This window comes from Mobula birostris, chromosome 4 (genome assembly GCF_030028105.1).
Source record: "Mobula birostris isolate sMobBir1 chromosome 4, sMobBir1.hap1, whole genome shotgun sequence".
NCBI classification, from domain to species: domain Eukaryota; kingdom Metazoa; phylum Chordata; class Chondrichthyes; order Myliobatiformes; family Myliobatidae; genus Mobula; species Mobula birostris.
This window is the reverse complement of record NC_092373.1, coordinates 82,677,954-82,697,966: the sequence shown is the minus strand read 5'-3', so window position 1 is coordinate 82,697,966 and position 20,013 is coordinate 82,677,954. Positions and strand designations below refer to the sequence as shown.

General features: G+C 39.8%; 1 protein-coding gene across 5 annotated transcripts in view; it reads right to left on the bottom strand.

Moving 5' to 3' along the window:
* The window catches only part of LOC140196435 (diacylglycerol kinase delta-like), a 180,100-nt gene that overhangs the window by 75,018 nt on the left and 85,069 nt on the right, over nucleotides 1-20,013 (bottom strand). For all 5 annotated transcript variants that reach the window (XM_072255657.1, XM_072255658.1, XM_072255659.1 and 2 more), the window contains 3 exons: nucleotides 8,336-8,440; nucleotides 2,790-2,922; nucleotides 798-904 (listed from right to left, as the gene is read on the bottom strand). In XM_072255657.1, coding sequence (XP_072111758.1) covers nucleotides 798-904; nucleotides 2,790-2,922; nucleotides 8,336-8,440 — 345 coding nt within the window. The remainder of the gene's footprint in view (nucleotides 1-797; nucleotides 905-2,789; nucleotides 2,923-8,335; nucleotides 8,441-20,013) is intronic.

Genomic DNA, 20,013 nt, shown 5'->3' with positions numbered 1-20,013 from the left:
TTCAGTTGGACGTAAAAAAAATCGAAGAGGACTATATGAAACATTGCGTGGGAATTTTCATGATGTCCTAATACTCAAACTGATTTGCTAAAAACATCTGGCCCTTTACTCCATTGTTGTTTCTGAGGCTTGTCTTATGTTACACCAATGACCCTACTACCAAAGATTTAGTTGGTCTTCAAGGGCTTTAAGATATTCTGAGGTTGTGAGAGGTAGTGTTTTTTTGGCCACAAAGATCTCACTAATCTAAAATAAAATGTCTGGCTTTACCTAGTCTTACCAATTGGGGGCGCTCCAATATTTAAAATTCAGACTGAGGATTTCCAAAGAGAGCTCCAGCTCTGCAGCATTCTTCCTTGTAATCACCATCAATCAAGCATGATTTCCCATTGGTAACCCCCTGAAAACTATTATTTTATTCCATTTCACAACCATTCACTGCTCAGTTCTATGTTCCCAGGTAATTGCTTGCTGCACATTGTTGTGTTCTTTCCTCCAGTGAGTCCAGTTACCACATTCTCCTGGTAAAAACCAGCTTTGAAAGGGCATATTCTGCTTGAAAAACTCTTCGTGCTCCTTAGTAACCATTTACTTGTTCAATGTAAACTATTTCATGAAACACTTTAAATTCATCTCTCATCAGTCTAGACTCTAACCACAAAAGGATCTGAACTCACAATATCAATATCTTAATCATGTTGTATCATTCAAAAGCAGTAGATGATTTCCAGACTCTGTTTAGCACTTGCTCAGATTTTCATTTATCAGCATTTGCTTGACTCCCATTTACAACATACCCCGTCTTCATCTTCAATTATATCTTTGGCAATTGAGGCCAGCGTTGTCCACTTGCAGTTGTTGGTGGCTCGTACAGCACAGCGTTTGTGAGCTTTGAATTTACATACTGTGAACCAGAAAGGAAAGGACACATGAGAGAGAAAGAGAGGGAGAGACTCATCAACAGTTATTCTGGGTTTGTGTGGTGTGTGTAGGTGCATGTGTATGTGTATGTACTTGTGTGGCCACCACATGTACAAGACCAATGTTTTTGTGGAGAGGCGGAAGAAGAGGGATGGAAAGACTTACTATGCAATAAATGCAAAATCTCAAATCCTAAAGCCAAGGAAGTACTAATCTGTTTCCATTAGGATTTCAAAGATGGACCATCCTACTGCCATAAATAAGCTTGTGCAGATCATTGGTATGTAAGATATGACGGTCCCTGCTGTATAAATCACTGCCATTTAAGCAGGTGGATATTATACCTCTGAATAAGGACATTAGGAATTCATACAATAGTTTCAAAGGTTAAAGAACAAGAAATGCACAATCTGCAAGTCAGGCAGCATCTGTGTATAAAGAAACAGAGTATAACCATCTATATTAAAATTTGTTCATTGGAACTGGGAAAGTAAGAAAACAAATTTTAAGTTGCAGAAAAGGTGGGAAATGGATGGATAGGACAAAGGGAGAATCTCCACTAAGGAAAGGATAGGATTGCCAGGATGATTCTGCTCATTACTGAGCCAGTGAGTTGAAAGAGGGCAGTTAAAGAGTGAGAGAGTGAGAGTCAGAGTGAGAGAGTGAGTGCAAAAACAAACAAGATGTAGAATCTTCCACTAGATACTTCAACTCTGTTACTTTTTCCACAGATATTGTCTGATCTGCTGAGCGTTTAGCACTTTCAGTTTTTAATTTAGATTTCCAGCATCTGAACGTCTTTGATTTTCAGTAACTCAAGACAAGCCTAGCTTACAAGCCCTCTGAGTCACTGGGATCTAGGTTGCTGTGTTATAGGAATATCTAACCTTACAGAGCAAAAATGTCATTTATCATTGGTTCACATTTACTTAGATCTTTTGCAAATTTGTACTAATAGGGTCTCAGCACACGGGGCTAAGATTTCACCTCCTGGACTCTTCATAGAGTGAAATTATATGGTACTAATGCAGTAGCCTCATTATCAGGAATTTTTTCCAACAGTCACACCTCTACAAATACTCTAAGGCTTTAATTCTACAGTTTTTTTGTAAATATAAGTGTTATGTATTGATAATTATATAACTTGGTTAAAATGGTTACATTATTGGCACAGGTTAAAACAGGAAATATGAACAAACACAGTGAAAATGATACAAACATTGGCAATTAATAAAGTAAATGAAAATTTAATAAAAAGTGAAGAGACAATAAAAAACAAGAAACTGCAGGGCATTCGTTATAACTTTATTTTACAAGATGTTAACTTTAGAAAAATTAAACATTCCTTATGATGAAGATGCATAGTAACCCTACTCAGTGAGGGTAAATTCCTATGCCTTTTGTAAATCAATGAAGCATTTCTCTTAATGAGGGAAAATCTATCAAGAAGTTTGCTAGATTTAAAAGAACATTTCTTTCATTCAGGAAGAATATAGTCAGAATGTTCCAGATCAACACTCTGTTTTGCAAGTATCTTACACTTATTTTTGTGCACTAAAACCAAAGATCACTCTACTAATGAAATTATACCTACTTGGCTTTGTCTTATTGAGGTAATTAGTAACTTTGATTGTCCTCACATGAGCTAGTAGCACAAGGCGAGTGCAGGAAATGGCATTAAGTTTGGCATTGTTGACAGGATAAACTGGGATAAGGAGAGGATTAACATTAGAAAGGCCAATGTTAACAGTCAAGTCAGAAGAAGTGCAACCATTAAACCTCCTGTCAACAAATACCTTTGATTAGCTCTAAGGTATGGTTAGTGAGAATGAATGAACTGAGAAACCATTGCTATATTATCTTCTTACCTTCACAGGACAATCCATGAGATGTTACACCAGACAGGGCTTCTCGACAGACATTGCAATATGTGGGTCGTGCATGTGAGCAAGCGTACCAGTTGTGCATTCCTGAGAAATGGTCCATGCTGTATTGGGTTGACTGCTCAGAGAAAAGAATATTCAAAACATTTAGCAGAAATTACCACGCTATTTCTTGTTAGTCACCCTATATGATCCAGGAAGGCAAGCTGAAATTGGTGAGAACAGCTAGCAAACAGTGGAAAAAATGCTTAGCTTTATACCATCTAACATATCTTTCTAGTGTTAATGTCAGCATTTCTCCACCCCAAGCCCTGTTTAGTTTGTCCTAAATCATCTGGTGATAGCCAAAGTTCATTGGCAGTGCACAAGAGAAAATGCAGACGTTCTCAATTCCTAAATTTGTTCTTATTCTCAAGTTATGAATCTAAATGCAGTTCTGAAATATACAGTTAAATCAACCACAATGCAATTTTTCCAATTTCCATATTCTCAACTGCATAAACTCTATGCTGGCTGCTCCCTCAATCACAATGTCTAAACTGGTGATTTTGTAAAATCATTAGCTGATCGTAGGCGGTTTGGCACTGTGGGACAGGTAGAGATAGGAGGTGGGAATAGATACAATGAATCACAAAATATGGTGAAATATTACCATCGCCGCACTATTACTGAAGAGGCCACACAAAAATTTGCTGTAAACAGGCTTTAAAAAAAGGCAGTCAGTTATCTGGTATTTAATCATTTCACTCGATTACGCAAACAGTAGTCAGAAACTTGGAAAATAGTCTCTTGCGAGCATTCTGTGCTTACACTATAGCTGAGGGCAGTAAAACAGGAAAGAGGCAATCATGAGCAGCATCATGACGCAATGGAACATTAACCATGAAAATGAACAGTTCCCAATCAGACATAATCATGCACTCAATTAGAGAAAGGACTTCACTGTGTTCTGAATTCAGAGATGGTGCATCACCTTACAGGGTAATATAAATCTAACAGAATAGCAACATCAAAACAATTGTGCAAAGAGTCACAACTCAGGATCTACATGGAACTCAAATAAACAGAAAAATGAGGCCAGAAATCCTTCACAAAGATTTTAATTAATTGTCAGTAGAGGACAGGGGAGTACCAAACGAGAAAACAAAAAGCAGGAAAGTAGCTAATCAGACAAATTATCTCCATGCTAATGCCAGAAGTGCTACAATTGGAAAGAAAAGGCATATCCAGCAAAGGGAAAATGAAGTGATAAACATTACAAAGATCAGTCTGCACTTTGGGCACTGGTCAGAGCCAAACAGAACAGAATATGTGAGTTTAGAGAAGCAAACGAAAAAAATGGGGAGAAGGGAGTGATGCAACTACTACCAAAGTACATTTTTAGGGTGAGTGGAAGGACTCTAACTGGATGAAATCACAATGGCAGAATTAAGGGACAAAAAGAACATTAAAACACTGGAAAGAAATGTAAGCCTACAAGCTTACAAAGAAGTATTGTAATGGAATTCATATCCAAAGGTTAAGAAAGTTTCAAAGCTGAAAAATTGTGGCAATATTTGAAAACCTTAAATGTTGCACAACAGGAAGGAACAATAAGAGGATATTAAGACAAATCATTTTATCCAGAAACTGGTTAGCATGTGGAGCTTGCTATTATGAAGAATAGCTACATGTAATAGTAGAGGTGCACTTAGGTGAAGCTGGATGAATATGCAAGGGAGAAAAGGTCAGAAGATGTTTGCTGAAGAAGGGTGAGAAAATACTAATGTGGAGCACTGGAATGGCCAGTAAGTTGAATGGCCTGTTTCTGTACTGTAACTACTCTGTAGCAGTGCACAAATAGAAGAGAGCTGTTTTATTAAATAAATTAAATTTGACAGCAAGGGAATTACACAAAGGACAGACATTACTTGATTGACAACACTTAAAGAACAAGGATGTTCATATTAAATAATTAGCACAACAGCATAGCATAAGACTAAAGTGAAATTTCTAAATTTTCATTTTGTCTGGGTGAACTACAAAGTAACAGAAAAACAGGGAAGGTTGGAGATGTGAGATGGGGAAAATAGGGATAGAAAGACTGTAAAACTGTAGACAGGCAAAATAATAGATGAAAAATTAGCAAGTCCTTAGGACCCAAAAGACACCATACAAGTATATTTGAAAAAAAAACAGAATTTAATTAGATTGAGCTTTCTCAAAACCTGCTGTAAAACATCTGAAAATTAAAAGCTAGGCAAGATTACATGTTTATTTAAAAAAGGATACAAGTCAATGAACCAATGGTCAATGAAGTGGGTTTCAAAAGTGGAAAAAATCAAGACTTCATTGTTTGGGAAGAGAGCAATGGGAATGAAGGAATCTAATTGACAGAATCAGCATAGTTCTGTTGATCAAACCTGTGATTTTCATTTGGATAATGATTTTACCAATGTAAATAACAACCTCTGGAACTTCAGAATTTGTCAAATCTCTCTCTCAATCTCAAAAAGTTTTTTCCACTTTTGGTTAACCATCCAACTCTTATCCTCCATTTCTGTTCTTCTCCACTTTATTCTTTAACATTAAGTGTGCTTCTTAAGCTCATGAAAACTTTGTATGAGGACTTATTAGTTCATATTGGGATTTCAGCTTGCTCAGATACTCCTTTTCAGGACTAGATCTACATATGCTAAATAGCCATCTACAGAAGTTATTGGATTAAGTCTATCCCATCAAAAACCAATATTTTAATGGTGGTTGAGGAGAAACAGCAAATATTTTTTGCAATATGTTCTTGCACTGTTACCTATCTCAGCTAGCAAGGATAAAAGAGAGGTCCTTTTTAGAAATCAGAGCAACAGACACCTTGAAGTATTTTGAAGAGTATAGGCCAAAGTCTGACACATCACAAACATCCCCTTTGTTCTGTTTCCAACAAAAATACTTGTGCAATAAACTTTAGGCAGCAAGACTACTTGCGTTACAAATACTTTACACATCTTGAAATAAAGCACTCCTCACAAACAGTCCTTAAATGGAAGGGTTCGCCACTCTGTGTTTATAGTGAGAGATGTGGGAGTTATTTACCTTGGCCATTGAAGATCCAGCTACCGTAAATGAGAACGAGCAAACGACCTGAAAGTTTCATGGCTATTTATTACACTGGTGATAGTCATTTCAATTGGCTCCATATTTTAATGCAGTGCCTAGAACTGATGGCTCCAGAGCTGTGGTAACATATTTAATATTTTTTTCAATGTCTTCCCCTTTATGTGAGCATACTGTTGACTATCATAAAGGTGGAGGAAGGTGGAGGAACGGCACCTTATATTCCATCTGAGCACCCTGCAGCCTGATAGCATGGGTATCAATTTCCCCTTCCAGTAAACAAGTCCGACCAGCCGTTCTCTATTCCCTACTCTGACCTTTTACTTCTTCTCATCTGCCTATTACTTTCCCCTGGGTGCCCTCCTCCTTCCCTTTCTCCTGTGGTCCATTCTCCTCTCCTATCAGATTCCTTCTTCTCCAGCCCTTGACCTTTCTCACCCACTGACTTCACCTACCACCTTCTAGCTAGTGCTTTCCCCTACCCCCACATATTTATTCTGGCATCTTCTCCCTTCCTGAAGAAGGATCTCGGCCTGCAACACTGACTATCCATTTCCACAGATGCTTCCTGACCTGCTGTGCTCCTCAAGTATTTTGAGTGTGTTGCTTTGGATTTCCAGGCACTTGTAGTACCTTCCACATAAACAGCTACAGGCAGTTAAGTGATGGTAATAAATGCTGTCTTTTCAATGTCAACTAATCTCAAGAATAGAGTCATAGAGAAGTACACCACAGAAACAGGCCATTCAGTCCATCTAGTCCATGCCAAAACTATTTAAACTGCCTGCTCCCATCTACCTGCAGCTGGACCAGAGCCCTCCATACCGTTACCATCCATGTACCTATCCAAACTTCGCTCAGGTCCTCCAGACCCGGCAACATTCTTGCAAATTTTCTCATTACTCTTTCAATCTTATTTATATCTTTACTGTAGGTAGGTGACCAAAACTGTCCACAATACTCCAAACATCTTATACAACTTTAACATACCATCCCATCTCCTGTACTCAATATTTAGATTTATGAAGGCCAACATGCCAAAAGCTTTTCTTTACTACCCTATCTACCTGTGACAGCACTTTCAACAAATTATGGACCTGTATTCCCAAATCCCTTTGTTCTACAATGCTCCTCAATGCCCTACCATTCGCTGTGTACAACTTACCCTGTTTGGTCCTTCCAAATTGCAACACCTCACACTTATCTGCATTACATTCCACCTGCCACTTTTCAAGTTGATCCAGATCTCTCTGCAAGCCATGATAGCCTTCCTAGCTGTCCACCACACCAATCTTGGTGTCATTCGCAAATTTGCTGATCCAGTTAACCACATTATCATCCAGATCATCGATATAGATGACAAACAACAAAGGACCCAGCATCGATTCATGCGACGCACTCCACTATTCACAGGCCTACAGTCAAAGAGGCAACCATCTATTACCACTCTCTGGCTTCTCCCACAAAGCCAATTTCTAATCCAATTTAGTACCTCAACTTGTATACTGAGCTTCTGACTTTTCCCGACCAACCTCCCATGCAAGACCTTGTCCAACGCCTTGCAAAAGTCTATGTAGACAGCATCCACTGCCTTGTCTTCATCCACTTTCCTGGTAACTTCCTCAAAAAACTCTGTAAGGTTGGTTAGACCTGACCTACCATGTACGAAGCCATGCTGATTGTCTTTAATCAGTCCATAAATATTAAATGCATGGTGTTGCTAATCTGGAATCATTAATCTAGGAAAAGGAAAATATAAATTACCCATCAGATGGTGACGAAAGGGCCTACAGGAGCAAGATATACCAGTTAGTTGAGTAGTGCTGCAGCACCAACCTTGCACACAATATCAGCAAGATCATAGAGCTGATTGTGGACTTCAGAAAGGGTAAGATGAGGGAACACAAACCAATCCTCATAGAGGGATCAGAAGTGGAGAGAATGAGCAATTTCAAGTTCCTGGGTGTCAGTATCTCCAAGGACCTAAGCTAGATGCAACATATTGATGCAATTGTAAAGAAGGCATTATTTTAACTTAATCCATTTAATAGACATATATATTCTTAATATAACTCTGCCTTTTTACTTATCATGTACTTCATTATACTGCTGCTGTAAAGTTAACAAATTTCATGACATATGCTGGTGATATTAAACCTGGTTCTGACCAGAATGTCAAAAACAGAAGAGTAAAGCTGCAATAATGTGTGGCTAGATAGCTCTTTTCTTTATATAGCAATCTATCTTTCTGAAATGTTCCAAAGGCTTTCACAGAAATTATAATACCGCCTGAACTCTTCTTTCAGGTTTCAAACTTTTGATGACTTTCTCTCCTCTTCTGCAAGTACCCAGTACCAAGCAGATAACTCACTTGCAGTTTTCAATTCACAGACACAAATTCCAAAAGTATAGAAACATATGGCCTTGAGCAATCTCACCTCAAAGTGATCCCTGTTTTGGATCGTTTTCATTGCAGCAATCCAATCTTCCATTTCCTTGCGGTTTTCAGCACACAAAATCAACTTTCGGAAAGGAGTAATTATCTGCAAACAAAAAGTATCATATACCTAGTTATAAATTTACTTGTCGCTGTTATTTGATATTAGCAGAAAGAGGCTTAAAACTGACAAAAATATAGTACTGTGCAGAAGTTTTACAACATATATATAGAGCTAGAGTGCATTAGACTTTTTCACAGAACTGTAGTACTTTTATATATTGTTCTGCTGCTGCAAAAGAAAAAACAAATTTCATGACATTTGTGAATGATAACAAACCTGATTCTGATATGGGTCTCTGTTGTGGACTGGAAGTGGGAAGGAGGCAGGGAGAAGGGAATCATGGTTCGGAAAAGGGGAAGGGGGCAGGAAGCACCAGAGAGACATTGGCTGGGTATGGCTGCACCCACACCAATCACCCGCACCTGCCCCCACCCCCACCCATGGCACTCTTTCTGTCACCTGCACCACACCACTCCCATGGCATTCCCAACATCCTCTGCTCCCGCCAGATTTACAAACTTCATCTCTGCTCCACGTTGACAAATGCAGTGCCAAGCAAAAGTCTTCTGCACCCTAGGTATAATGCCTAAGAATTTTGCACAGTACTGTATACCGTATTCTAGTTTGTACTGTAACCATTCACTCACATTTCACTGTATTGGCATGAGCATTTAGTCTTTAAATGTCATCAGATTAACTACAGCATATACAAACATTTTCTGCTACAGCACTTCCAGCTAGAGAGAGGAAGGTTAAGCGGAATAGCCACTTGTTTGAAAAGTCAACGACTGAAATGGCTGAATGACATGAGAAAATAAGATTGGTCAAGACAGAAAAGCCCATTGGCATTGCTGATATTCAGTTTTGATAAATGGAGCATTTGGATTTAGCGGTCGGGTTACTCCCAACCAACAGCTAATATGTTCTGGATTGGAAAGAGCAACATTATCACAAAAGGCCTTTGCCATAATCCAAACATCTAAAAATAGAGTAAGTTAAAAATAAATCACCTACAACATCTGTTTGGGATTTCAGCATTTAACAAAAATAATGACTCCTTTCAAATAAACCACTGAAAATATTTGAAGAATTAGCTGGACTTCCAGCATCCAATACATCATGACATGAAATCCATTAAACATCTCTGACAAAACTTTTCCCAAAATGAACTATGTGGTAATGCCTGTTGGTTTTCCACTCACTGGCAGTGTCTACCTTTCCATCACACTGACAGCCTTTGCTCTACCGTTGCTCTGTTGTGAGATAGGACTGCATTTACCTGGTTGCATTTTTATTTATTCTTTTATTGACAGAGGATAATCAGAGACACAATTGTTCATTTACATGCCTCATCTTGTTACTTTACTGGAAAACATTACACTAGTTTCTGTCTGAATGTTTATGAAACCCAGCCTTATCTCACCAACTTCAAATCTTAGTCAAGTTGTGTGTCATTTGGGACCTGACATGCCTAGGGGTCTTCAATTAAATATTCAACTGAGCTGAACTGAATTCAATATGCCAGGATTCTTTCCATGTCTTTGTGATTTGGTGTTTTGTATTCTGAGTTCTTGGTTCATTTTTTTGCCGTTTGCGTGATTTGTGTTTTTTTTTGCACACTGGGGGTTTGATGTTTTCTTTAAAATGGTTCCATGGTTTTCTTTGTTTTGTAGCTGTCTGTGGGAAGATCAATCTCAGGGATGTATATTGCATACAGACTTTTATTAGGTTAGCTTTAGATCTCCACTGCCAACAATGTTCCTCTGCTACTGATACCATTTCTTTTCCTGGTTTAGATTTTGGACCTATGCATATTTAATATCACCAATTTCTACCTTGGTAACTGTCTCCATTCTTGTTTCAGCTCATTCCTTCTTTGTCCTTATCTCTGTCTTTGTCATACAATAGAATGATTGGTTGACTTCAGTACTTCTACTATGTATAATTTTGTGTGTTTCAAAACTTTGCTGTGAAACTGACAAGGCACTTTCTTAAGTGGCAACTGTCATGAACCAGCTGCTGTAGTACCAGTACACATTATAGTTGAGAGAAAAATATTCCATAAGAATGCATGTCCACTTACTGTATAACAAGGAATTTCAAGGGAAATAGTATTTTGCATAACTGGAAATCCTGATGTGAACAGTTTTTGAGGAACATAACATTGGTTTCACCAGTATCAAGAGAAAACTCATGTAGGCACAAGGAAAATGTTCAAATTCCACACATGCAGCATCAGAAATCAGAACTGAACCTACATTTCTGGGGCTGTGCCTCCTGACCAAATAAATTTCCCAGAAGTTAAAATATGTCCATGTTCTCAACTCTGTCTGTTCCTGTAATCTCCGACTTTACAATCTGCTGAGTCATGTACACTCCAATAATTTTGTAATTATGTGCTTAAAGGTAGCTATGCTTTCTGCTCCCAAGGTCCACAGCTTCAGAATTCACTTATAGTTTGTTCCACCTTGTTAAATCTCCTTCCTTCCTTGAAGTTTCTAACAATCTACTTTGATCATTTGGCTATAACAGCCATTCATCTGGCTTGCCAACAACTTTTTTTTACCATGTCTTTCAAAAGAATTTAGCCCTTTAAACTATTTTCGCATTTTATTGTGTCATGTTCTAAACTTAAAATATATTGAAATAGGATTTTTTGAAATAATCTACAAAACATTGTGTATCATGTCAAATCAAAAAATTCCAAAACCTGTCAATAATTAACTAAGTATTAAAAACCAAAGTAAAGCTGAAAAACCAAACCAAAGTGAAGCCCAAAAAGTATTCATCACCATTGTAATTACTATGCTTACTTTCTTCAGTTGCAATATACAGTATTAACTTACCAACTCACCCATGTTGATGTAGAAAATTGGAAGATCACTTGTTTTCATTGAATTCACATGACTAAATAACCCCTCTCTCTGCAAGATTGAACAGTATTGTATTCAACAGACCAAACCAAAATGAAGACAAAAGAGCATTCAAGGCAAGTCAGGGAAATGATAATAGAGAAGCACAAATCTGGGGAAAGGTACAAAACCATCTCAGAGGTACTGAACATATCTCAGAGCTCAGTGTAGTCGATCATGATAACGTGGAGAAAAAATATAAAACCATAGCCACACTTCCTAGGTCAGGTCGCCCCTCTAAACTTCGTCGCCAGAGAAGAATGGCAGTTATACGAGAGGCTACTATGACACCAACACTCACTCTGAGCATCAGTGGCTGCAACTGGAGATGAAGTTGATGGCTCCACAATCTCGAAGGTCTTGCACAAAAAAGGGTATTTACAGTAGAATGACAAGGAAGAAACCCTAGCTAAAAAAAACACATATTCTTGTTCATCAAGACTTTGCAAAGTGTCACTTAGAAGATACTGTAAAGATGTGGAAGAAAGTTTTGTGGTTGGATGAGACTGCAGTGGAACTTTTTGGCCTCAATACTAAGTAGTAAGAACTGCATAAATCTAATACTACCATCAGCCAGGTAACACCAGCCCTACTGTACAGTATGGTGGAGGTAGCATCATGCTACGGGGATGCTTTTCAGCAGCAGGGACTGGAAATCTGGTAAGGATTGATGGAAAGGTGAATGCTGCTAAATACAGAGCTCCTGGATAAAAATCTGCTAGCCTCCGCCAGAAAGCTTAAACTGGGAGGAAGTTTGTCTTTCCAGCAAAATAACAACCCAAAGTACACTGCTAGAGTGACCACACAGTGGCTTCAAATGAAGATCATCTCTGTCTTTGAATGGCCCAGTCAGAGTCCTGACCTTAACCCGATTGAACATATCTGGCAAGATCTCAGAATTGCTCCCCAACGAACCTGGCACAACTTGAGCAATTTTGCAGGAAGGAATGGGCAAATCTTGCTTCATCACGCTGTTCAAAGCTAATAGAGACATATCGAAAAAGACTACTGGCTGTAATACCTGCGAGAGGTGGTTCAACTAAGTTCTGAACAAAAGGGGAATGAATACTTTTGAAGTGCTTACATTTTAGTTATTGAATTTTTAGTTTTTCATGCTTTACAATTTTCCCTGTTTTTTGTGCTCTACTGAGAAAAAAGAAGCACATGGTTCGTAAGTAAAAGTTCTCAGTTAAATTGATCGAAATCTCTGGTTGTAATACTCATTTATGTAAACAGAAGGTTGGAAGGTGAATATTTTTTCAAGGCATTGTATTTAGTAATGTTCCCATGAAGCACCCTGTAAAGTTTTTCCCCATGTTAAACGTGCTAATGGAAATCGTTCCCAATTGATAAGTTCTCCTTGACTCTGACAGGATTTACTCACCTCTCCTTCATACTCCTGCAGTCTGCTTTTTCACTCATCTGAGTCACAGTCATTGAGTAATGCTGCATCTACGCTGCATTTGACTCATCAAGTCTAAGCTGATCATCAAGCCACCACTCACACTAATCCATTTACTCACCCTATATTCCCATCAACTCTTTCAACCTGCACTTACCCTCAAACTATTTTCTCTATTCACACGGACTGTGTTGCCAGCAAGTTACAGTAAATAAAAGCCTATTTTATATAGCACTTTTTATGACTTCCAGATGTTACAAAGCACTTTACATCTATTAAAGTACTTCCTGAATTGTTGTCACTGTTGTAATGTGAGAAATATGGCAGTCAATTTGCACACATTTCCACAAATAGCAATGTAATAACGTAAATTTAACATTTTCAGCATTGCTAATGCCAGAATTTTCCCCCCCAAAAAACTGAGCTTTCATTTGGTTTTCTGGCACTATTGAATGGAAACACTGAAGGACAGACAGACAACCACCACGTTGTATTAGTTGAAAACAGCAGAAATATTATCTGTGATACTCAAAAGACTAGCTTGGAGGAGAGGCAATCATGACTCTTTCAACGCCCATCTGCTAATGTTTTCATTGTCTGAATTCTGTCCTTTCCATCATGACTACCCTGCCTCTCTACACCCATATCTCTCCTCTACCCAGACAGCCTTGAACCCGACTGGAACATGTCTTTGCACTGAACTCACCACGTAGTGAAGATGCGTATGAGACAAGAAGCAATTGTAGGTGAAGGTAAGGCTGAAGGGATACTGCAGGAGGATAAGCTTTTAGCTTCTTGGCCACTGGGTTGTTTCCAGAGGAGGTAAGATCTGCATAAACTGGACAAGTTGAATCTCAACATTGCTACCATCGAATGAATGTATGAGGTCTCCGCCGGTCAGGGTTAACCATGGGTGCTGCATCCCAGCTGTCTAGATACGCAAGCCAGGGCTGTACAATATGGAGAGCAAGCTGTTGCCCATGTAGCAAGCTCTCCCACTCCACGCATCTCATGAGTCCAAAGGAACGGCAGAGACCGATACAGTTTGGCATCAGCGACATTGCAGGACCTGCCAGTCAGCGCTGAACGTCGGGCCTTGCCTTCTATATATTGGCAAGACCCAATGCCGACTGGTAGATCGTTTCGCTGAACACCTACACGCTGTCTGCCAGAGAAAGCAGGATCTCCCAGTGGCCACACATTTTAATTCCATGTCCCATTCCCATTCTGATATATCTATCCACGGCCTCCTCTACTGTAAAGATGAAGCCACACTCAGGTTGGAGGAACACACCTTGTATTCCGTCTGGGTAGCCTCCAACCTGGTGGCATGAACATTGGCTTCTCAAACCCCCGCTAATGCCCCACCTCCCCCTCGTACCCCATCCATTATTTATTTATTTATATACACACATTCTTTTTCTCTCTCTCCTTTTTCTCCCTCTGTCCCTCTCACTATACCCCTTGCCCATCCTCTGGGTTTTTCCCCCCTCCCCCTTTTCTTTCTCCCTAGGCCTCCTATCCAATGATCCTCTCATATCCCTTTTGCCAATCAACTGTCCAGCTCTTGGCTCCATCCCTCCCCCTCCTGTCTTCTCCTATCATTTCGGATCTCCCCCTCCCCCTCTTATATCTCTTACTAGCTCTTCTTTCAGTTAGTCCTGACGAAGGGCCTCGGCCCGAAACGCCTACTGTACCTCTTCCTAGAGATGCTGCCTGGCCTGCTGCGTTCACCAGCAACTTTTACGTGTGTGGCTTGAAATTCCAGCTTCTGCAGATTTCCTCGTGTTAGCACTGAACTCAATGTAGGACTGCCTTAGGAACTCCAGCTCTGGCATTTTCCCTTGGGGTTTACTACCAAAGCCTTCCCATGAGTGGGTATAGCTGTAAGGCAGTGGCAATTTGAGATCCAAGTTCTCCTTCTCCTAGGTGAGCTGCTACCAATGGCTGACAAGCCCCATCTGCCCGAAGCAACTGATTTAAGGCACCAGTAGCCTGCCTTTGCGCCTTCTCCTGTCAGTAGAAACGGATCTGAGGCTTAGTAACAAAGCCACATGTGAAGGCCAGGAGTTGGACTTGGTTGTCAGAGGCGATTTGAATCGCACGCCACTGGGAGGATTTGATAGGTAGTGGGAGCTTGTCCCATTTACAACCTCTGGCTATAACAACCTGCTAATCTGTATCCTTGCAAGGAGGAATATTGTGCCACTGAGGATATTTATTTATTTATTAAGATACAACACAGAATAGGCCCTTCTGGCCCTTCGAACCGTGTTGTCCAGCAACCCTCAATTTAACCCTAGCTTAATCACGGGACAATTTACAATGACCAATTAACCTATATATAATCTATAACAACCTACCGATGCTCACCACTAAAATTGAGGTGAGAAGACTGCAACTAGCGGGGCACTGTCTACGCCACCCCGAGCTACCCACCAAGCCTAGTCATTGAATGGGAGCCCAAGCACGGGAGGATGAACCCTGGGCGCCCTCCCAAGTTCATCTACATTAGCCGCCCCTAGAAGACAGCGGCGCGGCTAATGTAGATGAACTGAACACACTGATGAGGGAGTGGGAGAAGTGGAGAGTCCGTCATCGTGCCCGACGCCAGCTCCCTAGGCCTGAGTCGACGTAGTAGTAGTAGTAATTAACCTACTAATCGTTATGTCTTTGGACTGTGGGAAGAAACTGGAACACTCGTAGAATAACCACACATTCCATGGGAAGAAAGTACATTGGAATTGAACTCCAAACTAAAACAACTCGAGCTGTAATAGCGTCGCTCTAACCACTATGCTACCGTGCAATATAAATTATATTGGTAATGGAATGGGAAATACACAAAACAGGATGTAGAAGTTAAGAATGTAAGAAACACGACTGGGGGAATAGCGGAATGATTCTGGAAAACAGAAGGAACAAAGGCTGGGACAAAGGATGCAAACACCAAGTTTGATGTTCCTTCATTGTGCATGCATCGATATAAGGATTCTTGGAAATAAAGTCAATAGACTTAGAGTGTAGATAGAAATCTGGAAGTAAAAAGTCATGGACACTAATGGATTATGACTTAAAGATTAAAATAAAACAGAACTGCAGTTGTTGGAAATTTAAAATAAAATCAGAAAATACTGGAAATATTTAAGCAGGTCAGGCTAGATCTGTGGGAAGAGAACGAATCTTATGATTCAGGTTGAAGGCTCTTAGAACTGGGAAGGAGAGATAAGAAGCTTGTTAAGCAGCAAGGAGGTGGGGGAGGAATAATGTATTTAAAAGGATAAAAACAGGGTGGTCAGGGGGATAAACTATTGAGCCAGAAAGGTTCATCTCATGTCACACCATTGAGAGCTAGAATAACCTGGATTTTGCATTGGTAGGCAGCTGCCACCTTTCAGCAATCAAGCTCTGACGAGACTTTTATTGTACGGCTGAGTGATGGGTCACCTATGGCTATGTGAGACTCTGAGTATTTCTACAACCTTTGGCTGAGTTTGAACCTCAAGTATGGGTAAAGGGATGTTATGACTGTTTGCCCCAATTACCAGAAATATTTTAGGTAAATGAAGATAGAGCTTGATCATATTGCTGTAATCTCTAGAAAAGATGTTTCTAATTTTCATCTTCCGAGATCATTGACATAGTACTTCTAGATGGCATTTTAAACATTATTTTTGGAACGGGTAGTGGGTGAAACTTTGCTCCCAAAGAGGACACAATTGAGAAATGTCACCAAGGGGTTCCATGTCAATTATTTCTAGAGGCTGAGGGAAGAGTTGATACAGGTTTATAAAATTATGAGAGGAATACACAGAGTAGAATCTTTTCCCAGGGTTGAAATGTCTAGTACCAGAGTGCATGCATTTAAGTTGAAAGGAAGTAATTTAAAAGATGAGAAAGGCATGTTTCTTTTACACAGAGAGTGGTGGGTGCTTGGAATGTGCTGCCTGGGGTGGTGGTAGAGGCACATACATTAGAGATGCTTAGATAAACACATGAACTTGAGGGAAATGGAGGAATATGGACTTTGGGTAGTTGGAAAGGATTAGTACAGTTGGCCATTTGATCACTATTTTTTTCGGTTTGGCACAGTATTGCTGGCTGAAGGGCCAGTTCCTGTGCTGTACTGTTCTATGTCAATTATTTCTGGAAGGACAGGCTATGTGACATTCCCCACAGTATATTCATCAATCACCACACTCTGGCTAAAAAAAAAAATTCCTCCATACCTCTGTTCTAAAAGGTCACCCCTTGGTTTTAAGGTTGTGCCCTTTAGTTCTAGATACCCCCATCATAAGAAACACCCTCTCCACATCCACTGCACCACATCCTTTCAACCTAGTTTGGTTGCTTTCAATGAGATCCCCATACATTCTTCTAAATTTCAGTGCGGACAGGCCCAAAGCTGCCTAATGCTCCTCATATGTTAACCCCTTCATTCCCAGAATCATCCTCATGAATATCCTCTGGACATTCCGCAATGACAACACATCCATTCTGAGAAATGGGGCCCAAAACTGTTGACAATACTCTAAGTGCAGCCTGACTAGTGTCCTATAAAGCCTGAGCATTATCTCCTTGACTTATTATCATGTAAGGTCATCCTGAACCTTTATATATGTGTCATTTTCTCCATCTAATATGTACTATATTTTTCTAGCTGCTCCCCCCTCCATTAACCAACCCTTGATCCATGCTTACAGTATGTGCAATTATGTCAAATCTAAACCTGAAGCATTAATATGGTTAACAGCCTTTTATGTGGCACATTATCGTATTATGAAAAATTGAAATGTACTATATTCACTTGTTCAACTTTAACTATCCACCCAGAACTTTAATAGATTTGTCAAACATTATTTTTTGTGTGAGTCTACCTAAACACACTGAGCAGACCAATCCAGATTGGGCCATTGTTTTCCAAAATTTCTCTAGTCAGTTTACAGGTATTGATTGTGATTTTAATTCAATACCCCTCTAGAAACTCAAAAGTAATTCACATATTTATTAGGCAATCTGCACTTTCAGACTCAATGCTGAGCTCACTTCAAGGGAAAGCAAGCTTGGTAATAGTTTTGCTTCTGTAATTTGCATTTCCTCCAAACACATCTTTAATTTCTTTGTTCCATATTGCTCCCTTTTGTCTTGCATCAGCACCCCATATAAATATACTTCTGCATTCCATCTTATCATGGATCTTCCCAATGTCTCTTGCCTTTCATTCAATTTTTCTGCTTCTGTGTCCTCTGAGAACTTTGGAAACCTTGAACATCCAACAGTTTTGGCAAAAGACCATAAGCCTGCAAGGTTAAATCTGTTTAATTCTCCACAGTTACTCTCTTGACTACCTGAGAATTTTCAGAAATGTGTTTTTACTTCTTGAGGGAATTGGCAGTTTGCTGCCCTACCCATTCCCACTTAGTTGATTAGTGAAGAGTAACTGGTTCTGATAGAGACTTTAAATGAAGCGTTAACTGGTTTTTCTTTTCACAGATGTTACTTGACTTCACTTCACTTCTTCCAGCACAGGTGTTTTTATAACATAAAATAACAAAACCCGTGGTGAAAGCTGGCAGAATCTACAAAATGTTTCATTGAGTTTACATTACTAACCTTTCATAATGCTACTTCTCTCCTTGCATGCTTAGCGGTTTTAACATTCACCGCTCATGCCCTGAAATATGGTCACATTTGTTATGCTCAACCAAGTGGAAAGGATTGGTCTTCACATCGGAAGTGAGTTTGATCACTGACCTAAAGATTATATCAATGCTAAAGTTATATTTAGCCCAGCGGCAGTGAGTGTGCGTGTGATTAACAGCCTCGTATCTATATCTTCTTTGCTCATATCCTATAACAAACCACAACAAAATCACACCATATACGAATGTACTCACATTTTCCATTCACATGTTTTTCAGAACAGTTAAGCCAACTCAACATAATCTGATTATTGATATAAACATCACTCCACATGACAGTCAGAGAAAGAACTCCTCATCTTCGTCTTAAACAGGTCGATTCTTTAATCTAAAGCTATACCCCTGGATCTATATGTCTTATTTAGGGGAACATTCGCTCAGCATCTACCACATCAAGTCCCCTTGAATCTATATTTCAATAAAATCACCTCTCATGCTTTAAAAAAAAACAACTATGGGTCCACCTAAACAACCTTTCCTCATCAAACACCCTCTACACCCCAGGAATCATCCTTGTGAAACTTCTCTGAACTACCTCCCATACAAATACATTCTTCTCCAGGTATGGAGGTCAAAACTATACACACGTGTGCTATTATCAATGCCTTGTTTAGTCGTATTTTCCTATGTTCATGCGCCATTCATTAGGCCATAAAGGACAATAATCCTAAATATTTGATGTAGCTGATGTTAACTTTTAAAGTTTCACGTGGTCTCCTGTAGAAAGTGAGACATCTCCTGACATTACAAAATCCTTATGCTATCAATCAGAAGCTCAAAGAAAAATACCTTCCACTTGCCTGGATGAGTGCAGCTCCAAAAATTCTCATACCCTGAATTGACACCAACTAAAATCAAAGCTGTCAACTCAATTGGTATCTCATTTACACCCTAAACCTTCATTGTCGACACCATCAGTGCACAATGGTGTCAGTGCCTACAAAGTGCACTGCAGTTATTTGTCTTGATTTTTCACCAAGGATCATCATCTTGTTGTGGTGGAAAGGCTTGTGAGTTCCTGAAATCCCAAAAGCGATGTCATCTGAAGTTTAGCCATCTGGTGCTTTGCTCCTGGTAGGGTCACCCATGGCGGTAAGGTCAACGGAGAGGTTTCAGATGAAGAGCAATCCAACCAAGACCTCAACAATGGGGCTGGCGAAAGATAACACATCTCAATGGCAGTGAAGGGTCTCCACTCGTCTTGCACTCTGGAGCATTGGACCCTGACCCCAATCTGTCAAGGCATGTGTGTTGGCTGCCCATGCATCAGCCTCCCCATGTTAAACAAAGTCATGCATAGGCGTTCTCCATTAAGGAAATCCCCCCTAGCATCCCAGATTGACCTCTATAGCACCTGAGGACCTACCAACAGACAGCCCCTTTGGAGAACATCATACTCGACTCGAACGATCGCACTAGTACTACTACTTGTCTTGATTATACTAGTAGTACCTCCAAATCAGCAGCCTCCACCAACAAGGTGCAGAAGAGCATCAGGCATGTAAGAACACCTCACTTAAAGGTTCTCCTCACACACCAACCTCACTCGGAAATATCTCTCCAGTCCTTCATTATTGCTGGGTCTAATTCCTGGAACGG